At 45.9% G+C, this 25,113-nt stretch overlaps 1 protein-coding gene across 2 annotated transcripts in view; it reads right to left on the minus strand.

Moving 5' to 3' along the window:
- Positions 1–1,399: 1,399 nt before the first annotated feature.
- SRI (sorcin) overlaps positions 1,400–25,113 on the minus strand; it is a 28,499-nt gene continuing 4,785 nt past the window's right edge. Inside the window, exons 2-8 of one of the 2 annotated variants that reach the window (XM_028750050.2) lie at positions 20,186–20,269; positions 13,827–13,896; positions 13,241–13,284; positions 11,492–11,639; positions 9,996–10,109; positions 6,159–6,217; positions 1,400–3,442 (exon numbers count right to left, since the gene is read on the minus strand). In XM_028750050.2, coding sequence (XP_028605883.1) covers positions 3,416–3,442; positions 6,159–6,217; positions 9,996–10,109; positions 11,492–11,639; positions 13,241–13,284; positions 13,827–13,896; positions 20,186–20,269 — 546 coding nt within the window. In that variant the 3' untranslated portion in view covers positions 1,400–3,415. The remainder of the gene's footprint in view (positions 3,443–6,158; positions 6,218–9,995; positions 10,110–11,491; positions 11,640–13,240; positions 13,285–13,826; positions 13,897–20,185; positions 20,270–25,113) is intronic. The other variant, XM_028750051.2, reaches the window with a different exon arrangement.

The raw sequence follows: 25,113 nt of genomic DNA on the forward strand, positions 1-25,113 counted from the left end.
GGTCCTGGGCTACTCCAGGCTACATGAATGCCCCTAGTCTTCCCATTTTCCCATTCTTAATGTTTGTGCCTACAGTGGTGCCTCGCAAGACGGAATTAATTCGTTCCGCGAGTTTTGTCGTCTTGCAATTTTTTTCGTCTTGCAAAGCACGGTGTCGGGAAAGTTTTGGAAAAGCTTCAAAAATCACCAAAGTCTTTAAAAACCTCAAAAAAGGCTACCACACCGCGTTCTATGAGTTGCTCCTCGAAGTCAAGTCGCAACTGTATTAACAGTGTTAAGAAAAAGGAAACAAACTTGCAAGACGTTTCCGTCTTGCGAAGCAAGCCCATAGGGAAAATCGTTTTGCGAAGCAGCTCAAAAAACAAAAAAACCCTTTCGTCTAGCGAGTTTTTTGTCTTGCGAAGCATTCGTCTTGCAAGGTACCACTGTATCTTGGTTCCAAAGGGCATGTAACGCTTATTGCCCCAATTGACTTTGCGTATTTATACGCTGCTTAATACTTTAGTCAGTCTCTAAAAGGTTTAATCTACCATATTGGCCTGAATATAAGCCTCACTTTTCCCCCAAATTCTGACCGTGAAAAGTTAAAAACAGTGAGGAAAGGAGCGTCTTATATTTTTATATTTTTACATTTTTCTCTCTCCCCCCCCCCCCAATTTTAAAGGTGCGACTTATTTTCAGGCCAATACGGTATATGCACCCCCCCAAACAACGAAACACAGAAACTACATTCTAATCCTGTGCACTATGAAACAGAATCCTCACAGAACTTCTAGCCCAATGGTTGCCATTAATTTGATTGGAATTAATTTTATAATGAAATGATTTTAGAATGTTTTATCATTTTGCTGTTGTTAGCCGCTCTGAGCCCGGCTCTGGTTGGGGAGGGCGGGGTATAAATAAAATTAATAATAATAATAATAATAATAATAATAATAATAATAATAATAATAATATTCCTAACCTAGGCGACAGGTGCATTGGAAGAATCCCTTAGAGGCTTTCCCAACTTTTGACACATCAGGCTGAAAGCAGACAACTCTCCAAGGTACCAAAGAATCAAACCCAGTTACCTGCAAGCCAGGTGCCAAAGAGCTTTGCTGGGCTGCTCGTAGGCTGAGCACAGTTGCTGAAAACTACATGAACAGAGAAGACCCTTGTGCTTAATGTTCTGCTTTACAGGTTTCCCATCAGGACCTCTGGCTCGCCTCTTTGAGAACAGGACTGGATGGGCCATTGGCCTCACCCAGCAAGTTCTTACGTTCTTAAATCAAAAGCCACACTTTAAAAATGCAATGGAAATTCGGCTCGTGCAATCTTGAGGTTTTGGGAAATCTCTACAAGGAACTGCGTGTTTTTGCAAAGGCTGGGATAACGGAATAGCTTGTTACTGTCAAACTTTGTTCACCGTAATTTATTAATATAATTACTGACAGTAGTACAGATAATGCAGTACAAACATTTTATATTTTTCTTCTTCTTACACTTTGAACAGTGGCAGATCAACATTTTACCTAGACTGATGCAAGACGGCATTACTTGGGATAATTCATGGTCAACGTAGTTTCAGAACAGCCTAAACTGGATTCAGAGTAAGGCCTACCAAACAGAAGCTGCACAGTCTTAACTTCGGTATCATGCGTTAGTCACGGAATCTGTCTAGCAAAGTAAAACATTCTAGCATTTCTCAACCTGCTCATCAGCCACTGTGCTCCTTGCTAGCAAGGAAGCAAAGGATTTTACACATATAGAAAGTCCAGCTATGGCTGCTTTGTGGTTAGGTTTGAATGCGATTAAAGGAACATATAAAGGAACTGATAGAGAGTTCTCATACGTTCAGGCAGGTGGAACCCCTTTCACGCAAAGCAGAGAGTTTCCGTTCCTCTATTCCTGCTCAGGGTGGTTCCTGAAATCTTGACACGGAATCTTTTAAATACGAACAGGAGATTTAGGGCAGACAGATTCACTTGCCTAGAAAGTGATGCTCACAGTTTTATTTTCCAGCTTAGGGGAAAGCAGCGCCCAGAATGCCAACAGGTTAGAATTATCTTTTGTTGATAGGGAGACTGGAACTTCAGATTCCTCGATTGCAACTAATCCTGGCATTACTCGGCACACCCAGTTTTGTTCGGTACTAACTCCCTGACAGTATGCTGTTGGATTATACCACCAAGCTGTGATAAAGCTAATCGAGTAAATTAGCGTTGCCTAACATACTAAGCACACAACCGAGAACATGGATTATCTTTCACATTTTTGCAGGGTTCCCAGCTGTCAATCCAGAGATCACACCTAGAAGTCTGAAGCTCTAAGAATGTAGCTAACCCAACCCCTTCCTTCCTTCCTTCCTTAGTGCAGATGTCAAAGGCCAGGGGGCTGCCCATTTTAACCCTTCTCCAGCACCTAAAATTCAGCGGGCACCTAAAAAGCAGAAATGTTTTACTCCGTTCATCAAGATTAAAGAATACTTCCTGCAATTAAATAAGATTGCTACCATACTCCACTTCCTAGCATAATTGCGAATGAGCACATTCCATGCACAAGCAACCAGAATATTTAAGCAAAATAAGGTACGCCAAGCAACATTCGGCAAATAACTTCATTTTAACGAAGCTGCAAGCGCATGGGAAGTAAGGAGCACAACACAGAAGTTGTGTTTCGATGGAGCGGTGAAATAAAATCCTTTCCTGCAGAAGAATGTAAGGCATTCATTCAAGGTTCCCCCCCAAATCTTGACGAGATTATAGCCTTGTATCTAACTTTTTATGCATGGCTTTTTAGCACAGGAAAACGAGGAAGTTTTATGTTTACAAGGTAGCAGGAAGAGGGAGCGAAAGACCTAAGCACTCTCTTACGTCAGAAAACTCTTTAATTCATAATATGCAGCTTGGCACAATTAGCTGGACCAATCATCAGTGAATATTTCCTGCATTTAGAAAATATGATAAATATCAGAAGGGCAAGCAGAACATTCTTTTTTTAGAAGCAAGACTTTGATCGCTTTATTCCAAGACTCGCAGGCAGCTTCCACTGACGCTTTCTGCATTTGTTTTCACACAATTCCTCTCCTCTGGCCGGTCTCTATATGGCACAGGTACAGAGTATGTTCGAATATGAATAGTTTAAAAAACAGTACAAGAAGAGATGGTAAAAAGGAAAGAAAAAACAGTCAGCTTTTTAAAAAGTCCGTATCAAGCAAAATTATAAATATGCTAGACAAATCAACTCCAAAACAGGATTTATTGTGTTTTGTTAGTTATCAAAACTATAAAAAGCATATAAATCAATATTTATAAAATAGGCAAATACCACTATTTTGTTACACAGCCATGATAACTTTTTTTTTTTTTTTGGTGCAAAGCAAAAACAAATTGGAATGTGGCTCATGCTCGCCCGTTTCTTCCTTCATCTTGAATTAGATGCTCATCACACACTGGATGAACTGCAGAAAGGGAAAGAGAGAGACGTGCGTTATCATCACTAGAGAGCCTCTGTGGTGTAGTGGTTAGGGTGGCAGACTGGGAGCTGGGAGATCAGGGTTCAATCCCTCACTGGGTGGCCTCAGGAGTCAGTCACTTTCACTCAGCCTAACCCACCTCAAAGGGTTGTTGAGGGTATTCAATGACGAGGGGGAGAACCATGTGGCTCCTTGGTGGGGAAAGTGGGATACAAACACCGTATTTTTTGCACTGTAAGACGCACTTTTCCCCTCCTAAAAAGTAAGGGGAAATGTTGTATGCGTCTTATGGAGTGAATGCAGGATCCGTGGCTTCAGCGATGGCAACGCGAAGCCTCCGGAGCGCAGAGGGAGCGCTCCCGCTGTGCTCTGGAGGCTTCGCGTTGCTTTTGCTGAAGCCAGGACAGCAAGAGGGATCGGTGCGCACCGACACCTCTTGCTCTCCTGGCTCTGCTTTGCTGGAGAGGCGCTGCACAGCTTTCCCTCTCTGCGCAGCGCTCCTTCAGCGAAGCGGGAGGAGAAATGGAAGGGGCTCCGTTCCTCCTGCCGCTTCGCTGAAGGGGCGCTGCGCAGAGAGGGGGAGAATTTTTTCCCCTTGTTCTTCCCCTCTAAAACTAGGTGCGTCTTATGGTCAGGTGCATCTTATAGAGCGAAAAATACGGTACATGAAATACTGTATTTTTCGCTCTATAAGACGCACCAGACCACAAGACGCACCTAGTTTTTGGAGGAAAACAAGAAAACAAAAATTCTGAATCTCAGAAGGCAGAGCAGCAAGAGGGATCGCTGCGCAGTGAAAGCAGCAATCCCTCTTGCTGTTCTGGCTTCTGGGATAGCTGCGCAGCCTGCATTCGCTCCATAAGACGCACACACATTTCCCCTTACTTTTTAGGAGGGAAAAAGTGAGTCTTATAGAGCAAAAAATACGGTAACTGTGGCACGATGCTTGCCAGGATGCATCAGTCTCGAGAGACAACGGAGTCCACATCCGGGGGGTGAAGCATCAAAGTGACCTCCCTGGAGCTCAGGCCTGGCCAGTGTGTCTGGAGGTCCTGGGCTGCCCAGATGAGAAGACCGCCCTCTCGGCCTCACTGATGGGCTCCAAAGAAAGCAGAGCAAGGCGTTGGGTACCAGCTGGGCTGCAGAAGATGCTGGAAGGAGGCGAACAAGGTGCCATCCAATCGCCTTAGGGACTGCACTGTAGAGGGGTGGAGAACTTGTGATCCTCCACACCATGGGTAGGCAAACTATGGCCTGGGGGCCAGATCCGGCCCAATCGCCTTCTATATCTGGCCCATGGACGGTCCAGGAATCAGCGTGTTTTTACATGAGTAGAATGTGCGCTTTTATTTAAAATGCATCTCTGGGTTATTGATGGGGCACAGGTATTCATTCATTTTTTCTTCTTCAAAATATCGTCCGGCCCCCCACAAGGTCTGAGGGACAGCGGACCGGCCCCCCGCTGGAAAAGTTTGTTGACCCCTGCTCCAGATGAACGGTTCTCAAACTTTTTACTCTGGGCCACGCTTTCAGAATAAGAATTTGCTCGCGTCACACTCAATTTTATATTGATCAGAAATGCAGTTGTACCTTGGAAGTCAAACGGAATCCGTTCCGGAAGGTTGAATGGACTCCGTTCGACTTCCAAAATGTTTGGAACTCGCGTCAGACGTTCAAAGAACGTTAAAAAACCAGAACACTCTCTTCCGGGTTTCGATCGTTCGGGAGCCAAGGCATTTGAGATCCAAGGTACGACTATACACTGGAAAATGCCACTAAGATTGTCCTCAGTATCAACTGATGCTGAGCTTGCTTTCACTCTGAAAATTATCCATCCCTATTCTGCAAATCAGAGGACGCGGGTGGTGCTGTGGTTTAAACCACAGAGCCTAGGACTTGCCGATCAGAAGGTCGGCGGTTCAAATCCCCATGACGGGGTGAGCTCCCGTTACTCGGTCCCTGCTCCTGCCAACCTAGCAGTTCGAAAGCACGTCAAAGCGCAAGTAGATAAATAGGTACCACTCCAGCGGGAAGGGAAACGGCGTTTCCGTGCGCTGCTCTGGTTCGCCAGAAGCAGCTTAGTCATGCTGACCACATGACCCGGAAGCTGTACACCGGCTCCCTCGGCCAATAAAGCGAGATGAGCGCCGCAACCCCAGAGACGTCTGCGACTGGACCTAACGGTCAGGGGTCCCTTTACCTTACCTGTTCTGCAAATCATCAAAATTATTTTGACACTATACCATACTGCAGCGAGCTCTTAAACTGTTGCTTGGGTTGTCTCTGATTCTTCCTACCACACTTGCCACCCTCTCCTGCCACAACCGTTGAGAACCACTGCTGTAGCTGAACCCCAACTCTTCTATCAGCTCCAGGGAGCATGGCAATTGGCCAGGAACGATGGGAGTTGTAGTCTAGGAACAACTGACCGTGATAAGCCAAGGTTGATGACAGTTGGGGTTCAGCAACACCTGGCCGGCCGCAGGTCCCCCACCCCCGTTGTAGGAAGTGCTGACTACATACAAGGCAGTTTTCTAGATTTCTGTAGCTGCAAATAATGTCCCCAAGCTCCTGGGAGGAAGGACCAGGAGTTCAAAGCCTGGAGCTCTCGGCTTATAAGTTGCTGCAACTTCATCACAATGTTGAAGGGGGAACAGAGTCTTGCGCTTCTAAGCAGGAAACGGACTTGAAGCTCACTTACATCATCATACTGGAAGTTCACCATCCCCTGCTGAGCTGCATCTCGTCTCCGAAAACTATCTGCAAATGCAGCACAGGAAAAACCATGTTAGGACAGGAGCCAGGATACACAAAAGCCCCAGGTGGATGAATACAAGTGGGAAGTTTGCATTTTTTAGTGCAGAAAGTATTGATCTGATGTGTAGAGATCTTTCCTATTCGACTTACCGTATTTTTCGCCCTATAGGACGCACTTTCCCCCCTCCAAAAATGAAGGGGAAATGTGTGTGAGTGCGTCCTATGGAGCAAATGCAGGCTTTCGCTGAAGCCTGGAGAGCGAGAGGGGTCGGTGCGCACAGACCCCTCTCGCTCTCCAGGCTTCAGGAAGCTACCCACAAGCCTTGGGAGCCCGGCACGACTTCCCGCCGGGCTCCCAAGGCTTGCAGACAGCAGCCAGCAGCCCGAAACCTGGGGAGCGCAGCGGAGCACACCCCGGGCTTCGGGCAGATATCCGCAAGCCTGGGGAGACCGGCGGGAGTTCCCGCCCGGCTCCCAAGGCTTGCGGAGAGCAGCCTGTTCTGGGGGCTGGGGAAGCTCAGGCTTCCCCCACCCCAACCCCGCACCTGGGGGGGGAAAAATAATTTTTTTCCCTTTATTTCCCCCGCCCCCAAAAAACACCTTGGTGCTCCCTATGGACCGGTGCGCCCTATAGGGCGAAAAATACGGTAATTCAAGAGGGATCTGGAAGCTTCTCTGCGTGAAAGAAGCAAGCAGAAGGTTCCTAATGTTTGGGTTATTCCTTCAGAGAAGCTGAATACAGCTGGCGTGAACTGGTTCTGTTATCTCTTCTGACAAGGTCATGCTGACTATAATAATAAGGCCGGAAGGAGCCTGGGATTCACTCTTTTCTCTCTCTCCTTCTTTCTCATGTGGTGTTCTGTACATAGTATGCTTAGCGTTAATGTTTTAGACTTATAATAAGTTATTTTAAGTTTAAGTCTGCTGCACCTGGATTTCTGATGGACAGGGCCAATCCCAAATGTATTGGATTTGTGACCATTCTGCTCATTTGCCTTCAGTAGCAGTAAAGCTCTGCTGGATCAAATATTCATTGCCTCTGGTCTATTTTTTGGGAATCCTGCAACATGTTTAAGTTTTTACTCTGCTAACGATACGTTGGAATCTGCTCCAGATCAAGGTTGAGTAGAATTCCACGACAGGCACAGAAGCTCACACCCACCCTCTCTATATCTGCCCACCAGCCTGCAATTAAACAACACATTTTTTGTGATTTATTTTCAGGCGAAAGCTTCTTGTTAGCAACCCTTTTGAGTGGGAGGACGGCATTACAAGATTTCCACCTTACTCTGCCCTACTCAAGAGTTCAGAACAACAAACCCCTGTGTCGCAAACTTAGCACAACAATACAAGCAACACGAAGACCAGTTTACTAAATAGCGCTGCAATTCTTATTGCATAATATACATGAATTTAGTACAACAAAATGTGTACACTTGTGAATTCTCTAATATATTTGAAAGCGAATGAACACACGTCTGTCAATCTTTGAAAGCTCATAGAAGTATAATAAGTCTATGGTTGAAACCAAGTAATAGATGCTATCCTGTGGCCTAAGCGGTAAAACATTTTTTAGGCGTTAATGGTGATCCCGGATAATCTGACTGCTTCACTGGATATCCTCATGACCGCTGCTCCTTGCGCATTTTTCTAATTTATAGGTTGTGCTGAAGAAGATTCCAGCGAAACAGTCAGATTATCCGGCATCACTGTCCTACGTTGTTCTTCACTTACTACTTCGGTACCATGAACGCCTCAAAAAAGTTTTACAATTTTGTTTTTGTTGTACTAAATCATGTATATTACGCAATAAGAATTGCAGTGCTATTGGAAAATGTGATGAATCAATATGCTTAAAGTTGAACTGTTTAGAAAGAAAGATGATAAATGTTCAAGTTAATCTTTTAAGAATTTAGGTATTGGAAAACCATTAAAATGATACACACTGAAATCCAACCAGGGGGTTTCAAGGAAGTCACTTAACAATGTTATGAAGTTTGATTTAACTATGGTGGGACTCTATGTTTGTTTGTTTGTTTGCTTTGAAAAAATCTTTCTGTGGAAAATCAATTAAAAAATTGGAAAAAAAGAAAGAATTGCAGTGCTATCTAGTAAACTGGTCTTCGTGTTGCTTGCATTGTTTGTTGTTCTACTCAAGAGTTCATCTGGAGTGTAGTGTTCGGTTCTGGGGAATGCACTTTGAGACGCGAAGGAGTTCGGGAAAGAGAAAGGGAGATAGCCGGCGATACTGAGCCCAAGTCCGGGACAGAAAGCTTGGCGGAACTGGATATGTTTAGCCTTTGATGAAGAGAAAAGAAGGATCTGATTGCACTCTTTAAATAACCTGAAGGGTTGAGACGCAGAACGGAGCCAAGAACAGGTCTCCGCTGACCCAAATGTGAGGCTGGACAAGTTACAGGAGGGAAGATTTGCGCTGAGAAAAAAGTAGAGGACACTTGACAGCAAAGAGCAATTTGACAGTGGGACCCCTGGCTAGACGAGGGGTGGGGGCTTCAAAAGTTCCCAATTTTTTCTCTCTGGGCCACACTTTGAATAAAAATTTGCCTGCGTCACACCGGTTTTTTGGCAAGAAAAGCAAAATGAAACAACACCTAGCAGTGTTCGATTTATAACACAGAACGCAAGTACTTTATAATATGATCATGAGGCACCCAGAAAGTATAAAACAAGAACAGGAATTATAATTATAAACGAGCCTCTTACGTATGTATTTTAAGTAGATATACAAAGTCAGTGGGCGGTGTGAACTTGGCTTTTTCTGCTAGGTCTAATTTGAGACAAACAAGCTCCCTTCTCCTCATCAACGCAAACAAGCCTTTCCCTTTTATGATCTTTCACATTTGTCAGAGTTTAAAATCCCCGTTCACAACAGTATGTCCTGGACAACTGTAGAAGAATAATAAGAAGTACCGTATTTTTCGCCCTATAGGACGCACTTTTTCCCCTCCAAAAATGAAGGGGAAATGTGTGTGCGTCCTATGGGGCGAATGCAGGCTTTCGCTGAAGCCTGGAGAGCGAGAGGGGTCAGTGCGCACCGACCCCTCTCGCTCTCCAGGCTTCAGGAAGCTCTCCGCAAGCCGTGGGAGCCCGCGGGAGTTCCCGCCGGGCTTGCGCAGAGCTGCCTTTATCCCGAAGCCCCGGCGTGCTCAGCAGTCACGCCGGGGCTTCGGGTAGCTCTGCGCAAGCCGGGGGAGGGCTCCCACGGCTTGCGGAGAGCAGCCTGTTCTGGGGGCTGGGGTCGGGGGAAGCTCGGGCTTCCCCCGCCCCAGCCTCGCGCCTTGGGAGGGAAATAATTTCCCCCCCCTTTATTTCCTCCCAAAAAAACTAGATGCGCCTTATGGGCTGGTGCGCCCTATGGTTCGAAAAATACGGTATTCTCCAGCACTCTGTTCAAACAGCAACTCTGGATCACAGCTGGGCTTGTCCACAGAATCCTTGGATGTCCTTGCTCTCATTTTGAAAATATATCTACCCACACTCAGCAAATAAATAATAATAATTTGATACTATACTACACTACACTGAAATGTTTAAATGTTTCATTGATTGTCCTTGAATTATTATTATTATTATTATTATTATTAAACCTTCCTGCCACATCTGCCATCCTCTCCCTGCTACACCTTTGGAGAACCATGGCCTTACAGAGACCTGCAATTCTCTGTTTCTGCGATTAACCTCAAAAAGGAGCCTGGTCTTATTAACAGAAATTTGAAGAAACAAAATCAGTCCATTGGCATCAGTTAAGAAAACCCCATACCAGTGAGAGCTCTGAGCTTAACGCAGCAGGCGATGTAGTCATCAAACGTGATCTTGCCACGAGTGCTGTATCGCTTGGAAATGCCGTTGATGGCCTGGGGACTCAGCCGAAATCCTGGACGGAAGGAGAGCGGGAATCGTAAAACTGCACAATTGGAAGGTACCCAGAGGATCACCTAATGCAGGCATCCCCAACCTGTGGCCCTCCAGATGTTTTTGGCCTACAACTCCCATGATCCCTAGCTAGCAGGACCAGTGGTCAGGGATGATGGGAATTAATAATATTAAAATAATAATAAAAATTTATTTATACCCTGCCCTCCACAGCCAAGACAGGGCTCAGGGCAGCTAGGTAAAGGGACCCCTGACCATTAGGTCCAGTCCAGTTCATCTCGCTTTACTGGCCGAGGGAGCCGGCGTACAGCTTCCGGGTCATGGGGCCAGCATGACTAAGCCGCTTCTGGCGAACCAGAGCAGCGCACGGAAATGCCGTTTACCTTCCCGCCGGAGTGGTACCTATTTATCTACCTGCACTTTGACGTGCTTTTGAACTGCTAGGTTGGCAGGAGCAGGGACTGAGCAACAGGAGCTCACCCCGTTGTAGGGATTCGAACCGCCGACCTTCTGATCGGCAAGTCCTAGGCTCTGTGGTTTAACCCACAGCGCCCCCTGCGTCCCTCAGGGCAGCTAACACCAGGTATAAAAACAATTGATTAAAATAAAGCTTACAACATTAAAATGCAGCCTCATTTCAGTAGGCACTCAAATCAAACCTTTTTGGGGATGAAAAACGTCAAATCTTCACCAAGGCCAACTATCCAGACCATAGCTGTCAACTTTTCCCTTTTCTTGCGAGGAATCCTATTTAGAATAAGGGAATTTCCCTTAAAAAAAGGGAAAGGTTGACAGCTATGATCCAGACTGGTCCTACATGGGCCAGAAAAAAGCCAGGGAAGTCCCCAAGTAGGAGTTCCATCACAGAAGGAGAAAGGAAAAAGGAAAGAGGGAATCAAACTGGCTCCAAGCCAAAGGCCAGGCTGAACAACTCTGTCTTACAGGCCCTGCGGAAAGAAATCAGATCCTGCAGGGCCCTGGTCTCATAAGACAGAGCGTTCCACCAGGCCGGAGCCATCACTGAAAAGGCCCTGGCTCTGGTTGAGGCTAATCTGACTTCTTTAGGGTCCGGGACCACTAGGGTGTTGCTATTTATGGACTTTGAGGCTCTCCGTGGGGCATAGCCGGAGAGGCGGTCCCGTAGGTACAAGGGTCCTAGGCCGTGAATTGTAGTCCAAAACATCTGGATCTGGATTGTGGTCCAAAACATTATAAATTGAATTGTTGTCCAAAATATCTGGACTACAATTCTATATTCTAAATTCAATTCTAAATTCTAAATTCAATTCTAAATTCTAAATTCAATTCTAAATTCTAAATTCAATTCTAAATTGAATTGTGGTCCAAAACATCTGGATCTAATGCAACCGTTTCCCAGCTCACCCATAGACGTCAATGCCTTTTGCAGCTCCTGGGAATCGACCGTGCCGCTGCGATCGCTGTCGACGCTCATGAAGTGTTGCCGCCAGCCGTTCAGCACGGCCCAGAGCTCTTTGAACTCATTGAAGCCCATCGTGCCAGACATATCTCTCTGCGCAGCGGATAAGGATCACTTCACGTCAATAACTGGATCAATATCCTTTCATGTGCTTGAGAAACATCAACTACGGTTTCCCTACACTCGTGTGTGTGTGTGTGTAAATGATTTATTTATTTTCCATTTAATAATACACATTCACAACATTATTATCATCCACTTTACCTCCCTGGCTCTTTAGAGCCTATCGATTTCCTTCCCTCCCGCCTCCTGGCTTTCAAAATTAACCTTTATATCATTGAATTTGGTACGTTTTCCAATTCCAATTACATTCATTGCAGAATAACTCACAATTTAAATAAGTATAGAAAGGTAGAGAGCTTCTCATTACAGTCATACCTCGGGTTACAGATACTTCAGGTTGTGTTTTTTCGGGTTAAAGGTAAAGGTAAAGGGACCCCTGAACATTAGGTCCAGTTGTGACCAACTCTGGGGTTGCAGCGCTCATCTCGCTTTACTGGCCGAGGGAGCCGGCATACAGCTTCCGGGTCATGTGGCCAGCATGACTAAGCCGCTTCTGGCGAAACCAGAGCAGCGCACGGAAACGCCGTTTACCTTCCCGCCAGAGCGGTACCTATTTATCTACTTGCACTTGACGTGCTTTCGAACTGCTAGGTTGGCAGGAGCAGGGACCGAGCAACGGGAGCTCACCCCGTCGCGGGGATTTGAACCGCCGACCTTCTGATCGGCAAGTCATAGGCTCTGTGGTTTAACTCACAGCGCCACCCGTGTCCCTTTTTTTGGGTTATGGACCACAAAAACCTGGAAGTACCGGAATGGGTTACGTCCAGGTTTCGGCAGTCGTGCATGCGAAGAATTGCTATGCACAGAAGCCCCGAATCGCAACCCGCGCATGCGCAGACCCGCCACTGCGGCTCATGAATGCTGCGGCTTGCGAACGTGCCTCCAGCATGGATCACATTCACAACCAGAGCGTCCACTGTTCAAGTCTTCAGCTAACCCTGCTAGTGATGTTAATTGCTTACAATAATCTTTCAGATACCGTATAAATTTACTCCAGTCCTTTTGGAATACCTGATCATGCTGCTTTCGGATTTTTCCTGTCAGCTTTGCCAGTTCTGCAAAGTCCATCGTCTTCATCTGCCACTCTCCTTTCGTTGGGTTTCCCAACACTTTGGAAGGGTCCCTGTCCCCTTGTTCCATAAACTCATCCCCAGCAACCCCTTCTCCCTTCCCCTCCCCAAACCAATATTCAGAATACCACTTTGCAAGGCCCACTTAGGAAGGTAATAGCACAAGAAAATTCAAAGCGGCAACAATTAATTGCACATTTACTCCAAAGCAAGTGAAAGCCATTTAGTTTAATTACCGTATTTTTTGCTCCATAAGACACGCTTTTTTCCTCCTAAAAAGTTAGGGGAAATGTCTGTGCGTCTGCAAATCACAGATCCAGTGTGAAGGGGCTCAAAGCAACAGCTTAAATAGCATTTTTTTTTTTTACCTCCCTCACCCCCTGGGTAAAATAATAATAATAATAATTCCAGCCACCTAGAAGCACAAGTCATAACTGCAATGAAAATTATTAATTATAATAACACAATATTATAAGTCAAAGCCAAATATGTGAAGGATACATCGAGCATGGAGATCATGAGCCTGCAGGTCTCTAGGTTGAAAGCTGTTTAAAGAAAAACAGAAGCAGTCAAGAAGAAAAATAATGTGTTTTTTCCCCTCTCTCTTACCCCCCGTCCAAGCCAAGAGTGGTTTTCAAGGAGAAAAGTATGAACAGCATATGAATTCCTCAAGATGAGTTTTCCTTCATGTTATGTACTGAAGTTCTCACCCTGGGCCAGCAGGGGGATACTGTAGATAGTTATGCAAATAAGGGATCGAAAGTGACGTTCAGTGATTGGATAGTTTTAGAAAGTTGTTACAGTTGCGTTGTAGTGGAGCTCTATATAAGCAGGCTGACTGAGCCCTTCAGTTCAGTTCTGTTCTGGCCTCTGAATAAACAAGAGCTGTTGGAAGAATCGCTGTGTCGTCTGATATGTTCACCCACAACTTAACACTTCAAATATTTCAATATGTTAAAAGAGGGATAGGAGGAGATGCTTTAAAAAATGCAAGAGGGAAAGTAGCAACTTTTGCAACCAGTTCCGGGTCTTGTTGCTTTTGCTGCAACAAGACTCAGCACAGCTGATCCGTTTGGGTCAAACTTACGTTTATAGGCTCCTGAAATCCCTGACTGGGTCAGACATCTCTGCAGCTCGTCGGCATCTATTTGACCGTCCTGTGGAAAACAGAAAGAGCATCGTGCCAGAGTTACTGCCTTTGTGCCTGGGACCTGACCATCTCTGCAATAATAATAATTTACAATAATAATTTATTATTTATATCCCGCCCATCTGGCTGAGTTTCCCCAGCCCCTCTGGGCGGCTCCCAGTGTTAAAACATGCCATGTTTGAGTTGATCAGGTCCAACATGGTTTCTTTAAACTAAAATGGTTTCTTTAAACTAAACTAAAAGCAAGCTTGCGGTTTTAAACTATGCACACTTAAGAAAGGCAGTCCGTGGATGTCGTGGCCAATTTTAAACACAAACCCCTTAAACATTTCTAAAATGAGAGACAGAAGAACAGACTCACATGCACTTAACAGACAACACACGTAACAGACAACATGTAACATGTAAACATACATATTTCCATCCTTTAGTTGGTTTTGTAAGGAGTTGGCTCACTTCAACATTGGGTTCATTAAGTGAAGTTAGTAGGAAGGTCCCACATAAAGTGGTTTTATGAGCCTCCTGGCCTCTTCAAACACTACCAGTTAATCAAACTGGCAGGGCTCACAACGCTTGGTTGACAGGGTACCCCTTTATATATGCATGCAGTTTTAATTAACAGTTTAAATTAACTGTGAACATGCAATTTCTCAAAACAACAGAGACCTCTGGGATAACATGCAGTCCTGGAGAGAGATGACCAGGCTAGGACAAGAACAAACTTGCACACACCCTTTCTCCCCGGTGCCTGGCAGAGGGGGTAGATAATTTATTACGGTTGGAGACCAGCTTATAAAACACACTTGGGGGTCCAATCCCAGAAGGAAAGCAAACATTTAAAACAACGCACAACAATAAATTTGAAATTTATAAATGCGATAAGTGTATAGACACTTAAAACTTTAAGATAAGCTACTGCAGAGATGACCCAGAGTCACCCCTGGAACCGAGTTTGGGGATTTTCTTAACGAACTCGTTTGGATCGGGGGATGGTCTGTGCCTACACAGAATCTGGCGACCATCTGGGTCGTCTTATGATCTTTACCTAACAGGAAAAGGTCAAATTTTTGCTTTTCCAGGAGGTCAGCGAGCCTCAACGGTAGGGGATCAATTGGTCTCACTGTGTGCCTCTTCATAAAAGGGACATCTAAAAAATAGGTGTTCGGGGCTTCCTATTCCCCCAGTGAACAGGTGCAAAGTCTCTGAGCATATGGGACGTCTTCAAATATCTGAAGGGCTGTCATCACAGAGAAGTTGGACCAATGGATTTGAGTTACCAAAAAAGGAGATTCTGCCTAAATATTAGGAAGAACTTTCTGACAGCCTCAAAAGGTGAAGGACTCTCCCATCTGCCTGGGTGTCTTTTTAGACCTGCTTCAAAGGTGATTAGACTAGATCAGTGTTTGCCAAACTTGGGCTTCCATCTGTTTGTTGGACTACAACTCCCATCATCCTTGATCACTGGGCCTTCTAGCTAGGGATGATGGGAGTTGTAGTCCAACAAAAAGCTGGAAACCCAAGTATGGCAAACACTGGACTACAGAAACCTTGGGGTCCCTTCCAAGTCTACAATGCGTCTACGATTCTGTGAGCTTCTGATCCTTGCTCCCGGCAAGCTTTTGTGTTTTCCAAGGATATCCTTATTGTTGCAAAGCAGGAAAGCACACATTTGCCTTCCTGTTTGGACAAAAACAGCAGTGTCTAGTTTGGGACGAAGAAAGATCAAGTTCCTAATTGCTACCTGAAAGAGGAGATGGTTCCAAAGGCTGTTGCTGCCTCACTCACATGCACATCTGGTCTTAAAATAGAGGCCCAGTACAGCTCTCCAATGTGTCTATAATGGGCAACCTTTTCACTTCAAATGCCATCTGTGCCATTCCAAATAAACTGGTGTCATTTGTGAGAATAATAATTTTTATAAACATAATCTCTTCATTGTGGTCTCTCCTTCCTTGCAGGCTTTTAAGCAGAGGTTGGGTGGCCACCTGTCATGGATGCTTTAGTTGAGATTCCTGGGGTTGGACTAGATGACCCTCAGGTCCCTTCCAACTCTATGATTCTGAGACTCAGGGGTGCCCAAACTTTTTTCAAAGAGGGCCAGATTTGATGATGAAGTGAACATGCGTGAGGGCCGAACGAAGTTGTTGATTGAAGTGTACCCCAAAGTTTTGAGCTTTCTTAAAGGATTTTATCCCCAGGACATATACTGCCGCAGGGGCCAGATTAAATCAACCGGCAGGCCAGATTTAGGCCCCTGAAACGGACTTTGGGCATGCCTGCTCTATATGATTCAAGCATCAGTCGTGCCAAATTTAAAAGGACCTCAAACGAGGCTGGAATCTGAGCGTCACCCTCAAACATGCAAACTATAGATGCGGAAAAATGAGTCATTTTTATAGCTTCGTTTCCCAGGGCAGGACATGCTAAACGCGTTAGGACAGAAACTTGTTCAAATAACTAAAAATAAAATAATTTAAGAGAGGTGATCAGAACTCTCACACACCCTGTCTACATTCTGAAACTCACGTTCCCTGGCCCTGGGAGGAGTTTGGATGCAATGAAAACTCAAAGATTCCCCATTTGAGGCTGCAGAGAGAGGATCGGAAAAGTTCACGTTGAAGCAAACCAGAGTTTCCCATTATGCCAGAACTCGGGAAACTGCGGTTTGCTTAAAGTACGGTTGGCAAGAACAAGCCAGGGTAAAACTGTGGTTCCTTATTCTGGTTTGTTGCGATGCCACAGACTTCACCAACTTCCAGGTGCTGTTAGACCCCAGCTCCCAGCAGCCAGCATGTCCAATGGGCAGGGTGTTGGACACCAACAACTTCCGAAAGACCCCGTGTTGGGGGAAGCCTGGTTTAAAGAGACTGTTCTCCAAGTTCAGACATCCCATGGGAGTGAAGTTTGCTTAAAAGTAGATCTGAAATATTCTAGTCTCCTCCTTGGAACCACGAAAGAGGAAGAGAGGGACGCATTAGAGACTTAAGGCTTGTTTGTGTAGAAGGAAACCGTATTTTCCTTGATACGCCCCCCAAAGGACATTTGTGGTCAATTAAAAAATATACTGGTGAGTCAGATAGAATGCAAGCAGCCTTATCGGAATTGGCATGAGCTTGTAGGCGTAGTGGAGGGGGAATAACAGTGAAATAGAAGCATGGGGGTGATCTATTGGACCACCAGGGTAATCAACAGATCTTCTTTGTTCTAAGTAAGTTATGGAGGTTTTTGGTTTTGACTGACAGATTTAATCTGACAGCCTAGTACAGAAGAAGTCACAGTGTAAGGAAAAAAACCAGGCAGAGGCTGGGTACTTCTTTTCTTTAATGTGGTCCCTACTCCAGACTAGCCGTTTAAATGATGAGTCCTCTCTGCAAGACGGTTGGCATTCTTTTTTTTTTTAAATTATTTATACTTTTCAAATTTATACATTTCATTAATTTTACTATTGTTTTAACATTTCAAAGTCTGGCTTCCTTCCCCCCCTTTCTGCGGTTCCATATTTTTTAATATCTTCTGCATATCCCAATTCATTCAATTTGCTCCTTTTTTGCTGCTTTAAATATAAACTCTTAGGAAACTGCAGAGTATTACAATAATCCTGCCAATGATTTTGTCTGTTTGCAATTCATCTGTAAATATTCAAATAAACCATTTCCATTGTTTTATAAAAGAGTTTGTTAGCTTGGTTTCTTATTCTTCCGGTAAGTTTTGCCATTTCTGCACATTCCAAGACGACTGGCGTTCTGAATTAAAACCTGAAGGTTGCAGTTCAGCAGGAAGAAGAGCTTTTCCTTAAAACTCTGAGGTGCTTTTGCAAGTTCCTGCATTGTAGGGGGGCTGGGCTACTAAAACCCTTGGAGATCCTTTCCAAGTCCACAAATCCAAGCTGCTCCCATGCAGTCAGAACACTTCATGGCTGAATCAGCCACAGATCTTCCTAGCTAAAGCCCAATACAGGGGTGCCCTGCAAGACGAACGCCTCGCAAGACGGAAAACCCCCTAGACGAAAGGGTTTTCCGTTTTGGAGGCGCTTCGCAAAACGAATTTCCCTATGGGCTTCCTTCGCAAGACGAAAGCCCATAGGGAAATCTCCGGGACATCGGAGAAGCGCAGCGCGTCTTCCCCACTGTCCTCGGACCTCCTCCGAAGGCTGGCGGCGGGACGGAGAGACCTCCTCCCGCCGCCAGCCTTCGTTTCTCTGCTATCCCGGACGGCTTTTGAAGGCAGGCGGGGGGGAGCAAAGACTTTCGGCCCCCACCGGCCTTCAGAAGAGGTCCAGGACCTCTTCTGAAGGCCGGCGGGGGGCAAAAGTCTTTGCTCCCCCCTGCCTGCCTTTCCGGGGGCTGTTAAATCGCCCCGGGACAGCGGAGAAGTCCTCCGCTGTCCCGGGGCGATTTTAAAATGCTGGCGGGCGGCAGCAAAGGCTTCGCTGCCGCCCGCCAGCATTTTAAGATCGCCCCGGACAGCGGAGAAGTCCTCCGCTGTCCCGGGGTTTTTTAAAATGCTGGGGGTGGGAAGAAAAGCCCTTGTCCCCCCCCCCCCAGCCTTCAGAAGAGGTCGGGGGACAGACTGTCCCCGGACCTGGTCTGAAGGCGGTTTCCATAGGAATGCATTGATTGATTTTCAATGCATTCCTATGGGAAACCGTGCTTCGCAAGACGAAAAACTCGCAAGAAGAAAAAACTTGCGGAACGAATTAATTTCGTCTTGCGAGGCACCACTGTATGCCAGCCACTTCTGACACCCTTTGTTGGCTTACTATTCAACGACCGTTTGCTGAGCCTAATAAATTGAAGAATTATAGTAGGGACTGAAATACAGCATCTGCCTACAATTTGGGGGTCTCAATAGGGGCATTAAGGGGCGCGGGTGGCACTGTGGGTTAAACCACAGAGCCTAGGACTTGCCGATCAGAAGGTCAGCGGTTCGAATCCCCGCAACGGGGTGAGCTCCCGTTGCTCGGTTCCTGCTCCTGTCAACCTAGCAGTTCGAAAGCACGTCAAAGTGCAAGGAGATAAATAGGTACCGCTCCGGCGGGAAGGTAACTGGCGTTTCCGTGCGCTGCTCTGGTTCACCAGAAGCGGCTTAGTCATGCTGGCCACATGACCCGGAAGCTGTACACCGGCTCCCTCGGCCAGTAAAGCGAGATGAGCGCCGTAACTCCAGAGTCGGCCACGACTTGCACCTAATGGTCAGGAGTCCCTTTTCCTTTGCTATGGGGGCACTGGCTGCAGCAACTGTCACGCAAAGCTGCATTACTTCAAAAGTCACCAAGCTAATGGAATATGCAGAAATGGCCAGACTGACGGGAAAGATCAGAAACCAGGAAGACCAAGTTTCCCTAAAGGATCTCCACCCCCATCATTTAGCCCAGACACTGAGGTCCAGCTCCGAGGGTCTTTTGGTGGTTCCCTCCCTGCGAGAAGTGAGGTTACAAGGAACCAGGCAGAGGGCCTTCTCGGTGGTGGCGCCCTCCCATCAGATGTCAAGGAAATAAGCAGCTATCCTATTTTTAAAATAAATTAAAAAAATCCTTCCAGTAGCACCTTAGAGACCAACTAAGTTTGTTATTGGTATGAGCTTTTGTGTGCATGCAGACTTCTTCAGATAGCTGATTATTATTTTTTTTATTTCGACTACAACAGATCAGCACAGCTACCTACCTATAAGTAGAACTATTTTTAAAAGACATCTGAAGGCAGCCCTGTTTAGGGAAATTTTAAATATTTAATGCTGTATTATTTTTAACACTCAATTGGGAGCTGCCCAGAGTGGCTGGGGAAACTCAGCCAGATGGGCAGGATATTAATAATAATAATAATAATAATAATAATAATAATAATAATAATAATAATTAGAATAACTTTTTAATATACTTAAAAAACCACTGTAGAACACTAAGATCATTGGCACTTGTAATGTGAAATGAACTTTGGTTACTCTGATTATATAACGGATGGGTGACAGTAAAACATGCAGGAAAAAGGAAGAAGATAACATTTTTCAAACTGGAACTCATGGAGGGAGAGGAGGAGGTCCGTAGGTTCGAAATAACTTTTTATGTTTCGGAATGGTTATATTTATTATGTATAAATTTATGTAAAACCAATAAAAAATTATAAAAACAAAAAACGTCACGACTGCTTTCAGGGTTCCACAGCCCTGGGAATATATGTCACTGGCAAAAGCACACGCTAGGTGTTTGCCCCCGCTGCAGATGAATTAAGGGACAGCGAGGGGAAAAAGCGTCTAATATTTGCTGTGTAAATTTGGGGGTAGGGAGGAGGGAGCCATACCTGCCCAGCAACCGCAGCAAAATAGCCATATAAAGGATCTTGCGCTTGGCCAGGAAAGGAAGGTCCGCCGGGGGCACTCCCATACTACAAATAAAAAAATAATGGGAAGAAATTAAATCAAGGAATATTCACCGTCGTTTTGAGCTGACTGGCACGCACGTTTACTGGAAAGCCGGCCCCGCAGCCTTCCTTGGGAGCGGCAGTCTCAATACACGCAAAACCTATTCTTAATCCCCATGTTCATAAAAGCAGTTTCGACAGTGAAACCTGGACACGTTGCAAGTTCGGGTCCGACAAACACCAAATTGCAGTTTTAAGTCGTCCGGCCAAAGGGCTGCTGTAAATCGCTAAGTCAAGTCGCATTTCCCCACCAGCACTTTGGATAATTCTGCAGCAATGATGCTTGTGAACCAGGAAAACATTTTGCACTTTTTCACTACTGAGGGCACACTTTTGAATCATTCTGCAGGCTGCATCTACAATCCTATACCAACTTACCTGGGGGTAAGCTTACTTAGGTAAAGGTAAAGGTAAAGGGACCCCTGACCATTAGGTCCAGTCATGGCCAACTCGGGGGTTACGGCGCTCCTCTCGCTTTATTGGCCGAGGGAGCCGGCGTACAGCTTCCGGGTCATGTGGCCAGCAGGACTAAGCCGCTTCTGGCGAACCAGAGCAGCGCACGGAAACACCGTTTACCTTCCCGCCGGAGTGGTACCTATTTATCTACTTGCAGCTCATCTCGCTTTCACCCACAGTGCCACCCGCGTCCCACAGCGCCACCCGTGTTGGACAGTTAGTTGCTCTTAATTCCTACTGAAACTGATGGGGCTCAGAGGCTGCAACTAACCCATCCCCTTGACCTTCGACAGATCTCCCCATGTGGATTACAGGTCGTACCTTGGTTCTTGAACGTCATCCGTTCCAGAAGTCCACTCAACTCCCAAAAACGTTCGGAAACCAAAGCGCGGCTTCCGATTGGCTGCAGGAGCTTCATGCAGCCAATTGGAAGCCTCGTCGAACTTCGGCTTCCAAAGAACGTTGGCAAACCGGAACACTTACTACTGGGTGGGCGGTGTTCGGGAGCCAAAACGTACACGTACCAAGGCGTTTGTGAACCAAGGTACGACCGTACATAGAAAGGCAAGCTTTAGTTCAATGTGTTTTCAATGGAACGCAATCTGAACCCAGTCGGAGTCCAACAGCCCAAAGCCATTCACACTCCCTGCTTTCCAATATGAATTTTCTTCTATGGTCAAGTGCCCATAAAAAATATCAGGAGTAGTTAGAAATTAGCCAGGCACATTTTGAAACTGGCGTGGGTCCAACTGCAGCCAGTCCGGGTGCCAGGCTAATGACTGACATCTCCACCTGGCTGGTCCCTCCAGCTTTCTTAAGCAGGTCAGCAGAGGAGCTAATTTATTGCATTTATCTCCCACCTTTATATCCAAGGAGTCCATGGTTCACCTCATCTAATCCGTACAACGACCCTGTGAGGTAGGTGAGGAGGCTGCGACTGACTCCAAGGTCACCCAGGGAACTTCAGGACCAAGTGGGGATTTGAACCCTGATCGCCCAGGTCCTTGTCAGACACTCTAACCACTACACCACACTTCCCTCCTAGAGTCCTTCTGCAATGGGGCAGCTCTACCAATTAAGTCGGTAAATCAATATGGGGAAAGCAAAATGTCACTTAACAGCAGGATGTGACATATTTGTCTCAAAGCTCAAACTTTCATTTTGAATCATTTTATTCGATGCTTTATTGCGCTTTTAAAGTGCTGTGAGATTTTTTTCTATCCAATAAAATACATTGGCATAGAAATGAAATTAATAATAATAATAACAATACAGTGGTACCTCCGCTTATGAACGCTTCTGATTACGAACTCCGCTAACCCAGTATATTTCCGAGCACACTTCAAAGTGTCGGTGCTGACCTTTAAAGCCCTAAATGGCCTTGATCCAGTATTTCTAAGGAGCGTCTCCACCCCCATCGTTCTGCCTGGACGCTGAGGTCCAGCTCCAAGGGCCTTCTGGCTGTCCCCTCCCAGCGAGAAGTGAGGTTACAGGGGACCAGGCAGAGGGCCTTCTTGGTGGTGGCTCCTGCCCCGTGGAACGCCCTCCCAGCAGATGTCAAAGAGAAAAACAACTACAGTGGTACCTCTGGTTACGTACTTAATTTGTTCCAGAGGTCTGTTCTTAATCTGAAACTGTTCTTAACCTGAAGCACCACTTTAGCTAATGGGGCCTCCCACTGCTGCCGTGTTGCCGGAGCACGATTTCTGTTCTCATCCTGAAGCAAAATTCTTAACCCAAGGCACTATTTCTGGGTTAGCAGAGTCTGTAACCTGAGCTACCACTGTACCAGACTTTTAGAAGACATCTGAAGGCAGCCCTGTTTAGGGAAGCGTTTAATTTTTAATAGGTAATTTTATTTTAATATTCTTTTGGAAGCTGCCCAGAGTGGCTGGGGAAACCCAGCCAGATGGGTGGGGTATAAATAATAAATTATTATTATTATTATAACCTGGAAGCCGCTGCTCCTGGTTGTGAACTTTGCCCCAGGATGCGAACGGAAATCGTGCACCAGAGGCGCGTGCGAGATCCATTAGCGAAAGCGTGCCTCAGGATAAGAACAGTTTCAGCTTAAGAACGGACCTCCGGAACAAATTAAGTTCGTAACCAGAGGTACCACTGTAAAGAACATCGCAAGAAAAATAAAAGGTGCCTTGACATTCTGTTGTGGCGACCATAACCTAGGTTTAAAGTGCCATTTGACAATGAGTTTATACTTCTGAATTAATAACACTGCAGAAGCGATTCTCTTTCTCTGAACAATGTCGGACTCTCCCTTTTGAAATGTCACTGAGCTTCTGCCGCACTTTCCCGTCAGTCTCTCCCGCCTCGCCCCATGCCCACCCAGGAAACAAAATGTTTGCACATGGCCAGTCAGAGGCCCACAAATTTCTAGAAGTAAGAAACACTGGAGTCGCTGGGCAGAGCCGTGTGATGTGGAAATGCCCTTGTTTGCGGAGAGCAAACATCCATTGAGCGCTGGGTATAAGCACAAACACCTCCTTTAGTTTACAAAGGGCGTGGAAAAATCTCTGAAATGGGCGCAGCAGAAGATTTTTCTCCTATACAGGTTGGGATTGGTGGCTGGATCCCATGACCTGGGGATCAGGCGCAGAGTCCTGTGGCTTGGTACGTATTCTGACTCAACATCTCCAGGATATCTGAAAACGCTTGACCTTCGACAGATCTCCGCATGAGGATTACAGCCGTACCTTGGTTCTCAAACATAATCCGTGCCAGAAGTCCGTTCGACTCCCGAAAACGTTCGGAAACCAAAGCACGCCTTCCGATTGGCTGCAGGCACTTCCTGCAGTCAAGTCGGACATTCGGCTTCCAAAGAACGTTCACAAACCAGAACACTTAATTCCGGGTTTGTGGCGTTTGGGTGCCATAACGTACACCCACCAAGGTGTTCGAGAACCAAGGTAAGACTGTACAGTCATACCTAATGTTGCGTCTGCTTCAGGTTGCGTTTTTTCGGGTTGCGGACCGCCGAAACCCAGAAGTACCAGAATGGATTACTTCCGGGTTTCAGCAGTCACGCATGCGCAGAAGAGCTAAATTGTGCTTTGCGCATGCGCCGAAGCGCCGAATCACAACCCGCACGTGAGCAGATGCAGGTTGCGAACGCTGCGGGTTGCGAATGTGCATCCCGCACGGATCACATTCGCAACCCGAGTGTCCACTGTACAGTGGTGCCTTGCAAGACGAAATTAATCGTTCCGCAAGTTTTTTCGTCTTGCGAGTTTTTCGTCTTGCGAAGCACGGTTTCCCATAGGAATGCACTGAAAATCAATCAATGTGTTCCTATGGAAACCGCCTTCAGACCAGGTCCAGGGACAGTCTGTCCCCCGACCTCTTCTGAAAGCTGGGGGGGGGGGGGGACAAGTGCTTTTCTTCCCACCCCCAGCATTTTAAAAAACCCCGGGACAGTGGAGGACAGCGGAGGAAAACCCTTCTCCCCGCTGCGCTTCCCCGCTGTCCCGGAGATTTCCCTATGGGCTTTCGTCTTGCGAAGGAAGCCCATAGGGAAAATCGTCTTGCGAAGCGCCTCCAAAACGGAAAACCTTTTCGTCTAGCGGGTTTTCCGTCTTGCGAGGCGTTCGTCTTGCGGGGCACCACTGTACATAGAAAGGCAAGCTTTAGTTCAATATGTTTGACACAGGGTTGTCGATTAGTTTTAATATACCATATTTTTCCGTGTATAACATACCCCTTTGTATAAGACTATTTGGGGGGGGGGCTAAAACTTGAGAAAATGGGGAGGAGAGTGCCCTTGTATAAGACGACCCCAATTGTTTTACATTATTTTACCGTTAAAAAAAACCTAGTCTTACACACAGAAAAGTACGGTACTTTAAAAAAAATTCTGGATTTGTCACTGGGGGGGGGGAATCTTTCAATCAGCCGAAATCTATTTCAGACTCCTCTCTATCTCTCTCATCGAGTTATTTTTCTTGCTAATGGTTCCTGATCTAATTTCACTCTAATGTAACCCAAGGCCCATTATCACTCCACATTTATTTTTTAATATTGAAGATGCTGGGAAGTATTATACTCAACCACAGTTACGGTGTTTTCTTCTTGTTGTTGATCTGTGTGTCTTATCAAATGTTTAAAGCTGTATTTTAAAAAAATGAAACATGTATAATCTGGATTAAAATAAATACGAATACCTGAACGTGAAGCCTGAAGGGAACGATGACAAATGTACAATATTTACAGGTGTTTGTGTGAGGGGCTTCATTTTAAATATCCAGCCTTTTAGAGAGGCCAATGATTCTACCGACCAAGCTTGGTGGTTTTCTTCTAGAAGGCAGACGAGCTTTAGCAATGCAGAGTTCAAGCGTCAC

Source organism: Podarcis muralis, chromosome 12, assembly GCF_964188315.1.
Source record: "Podarcis muralis chromosome 12, rPodMur119.hap1.1, whole genome shotgun sequence".
NCBI classification, from domain to species: Eukaryota; Metazoa; Chordata; class Lepidosauria; order Squamata; family Lacertidae; genus Podarcis; species Podarcis muralis.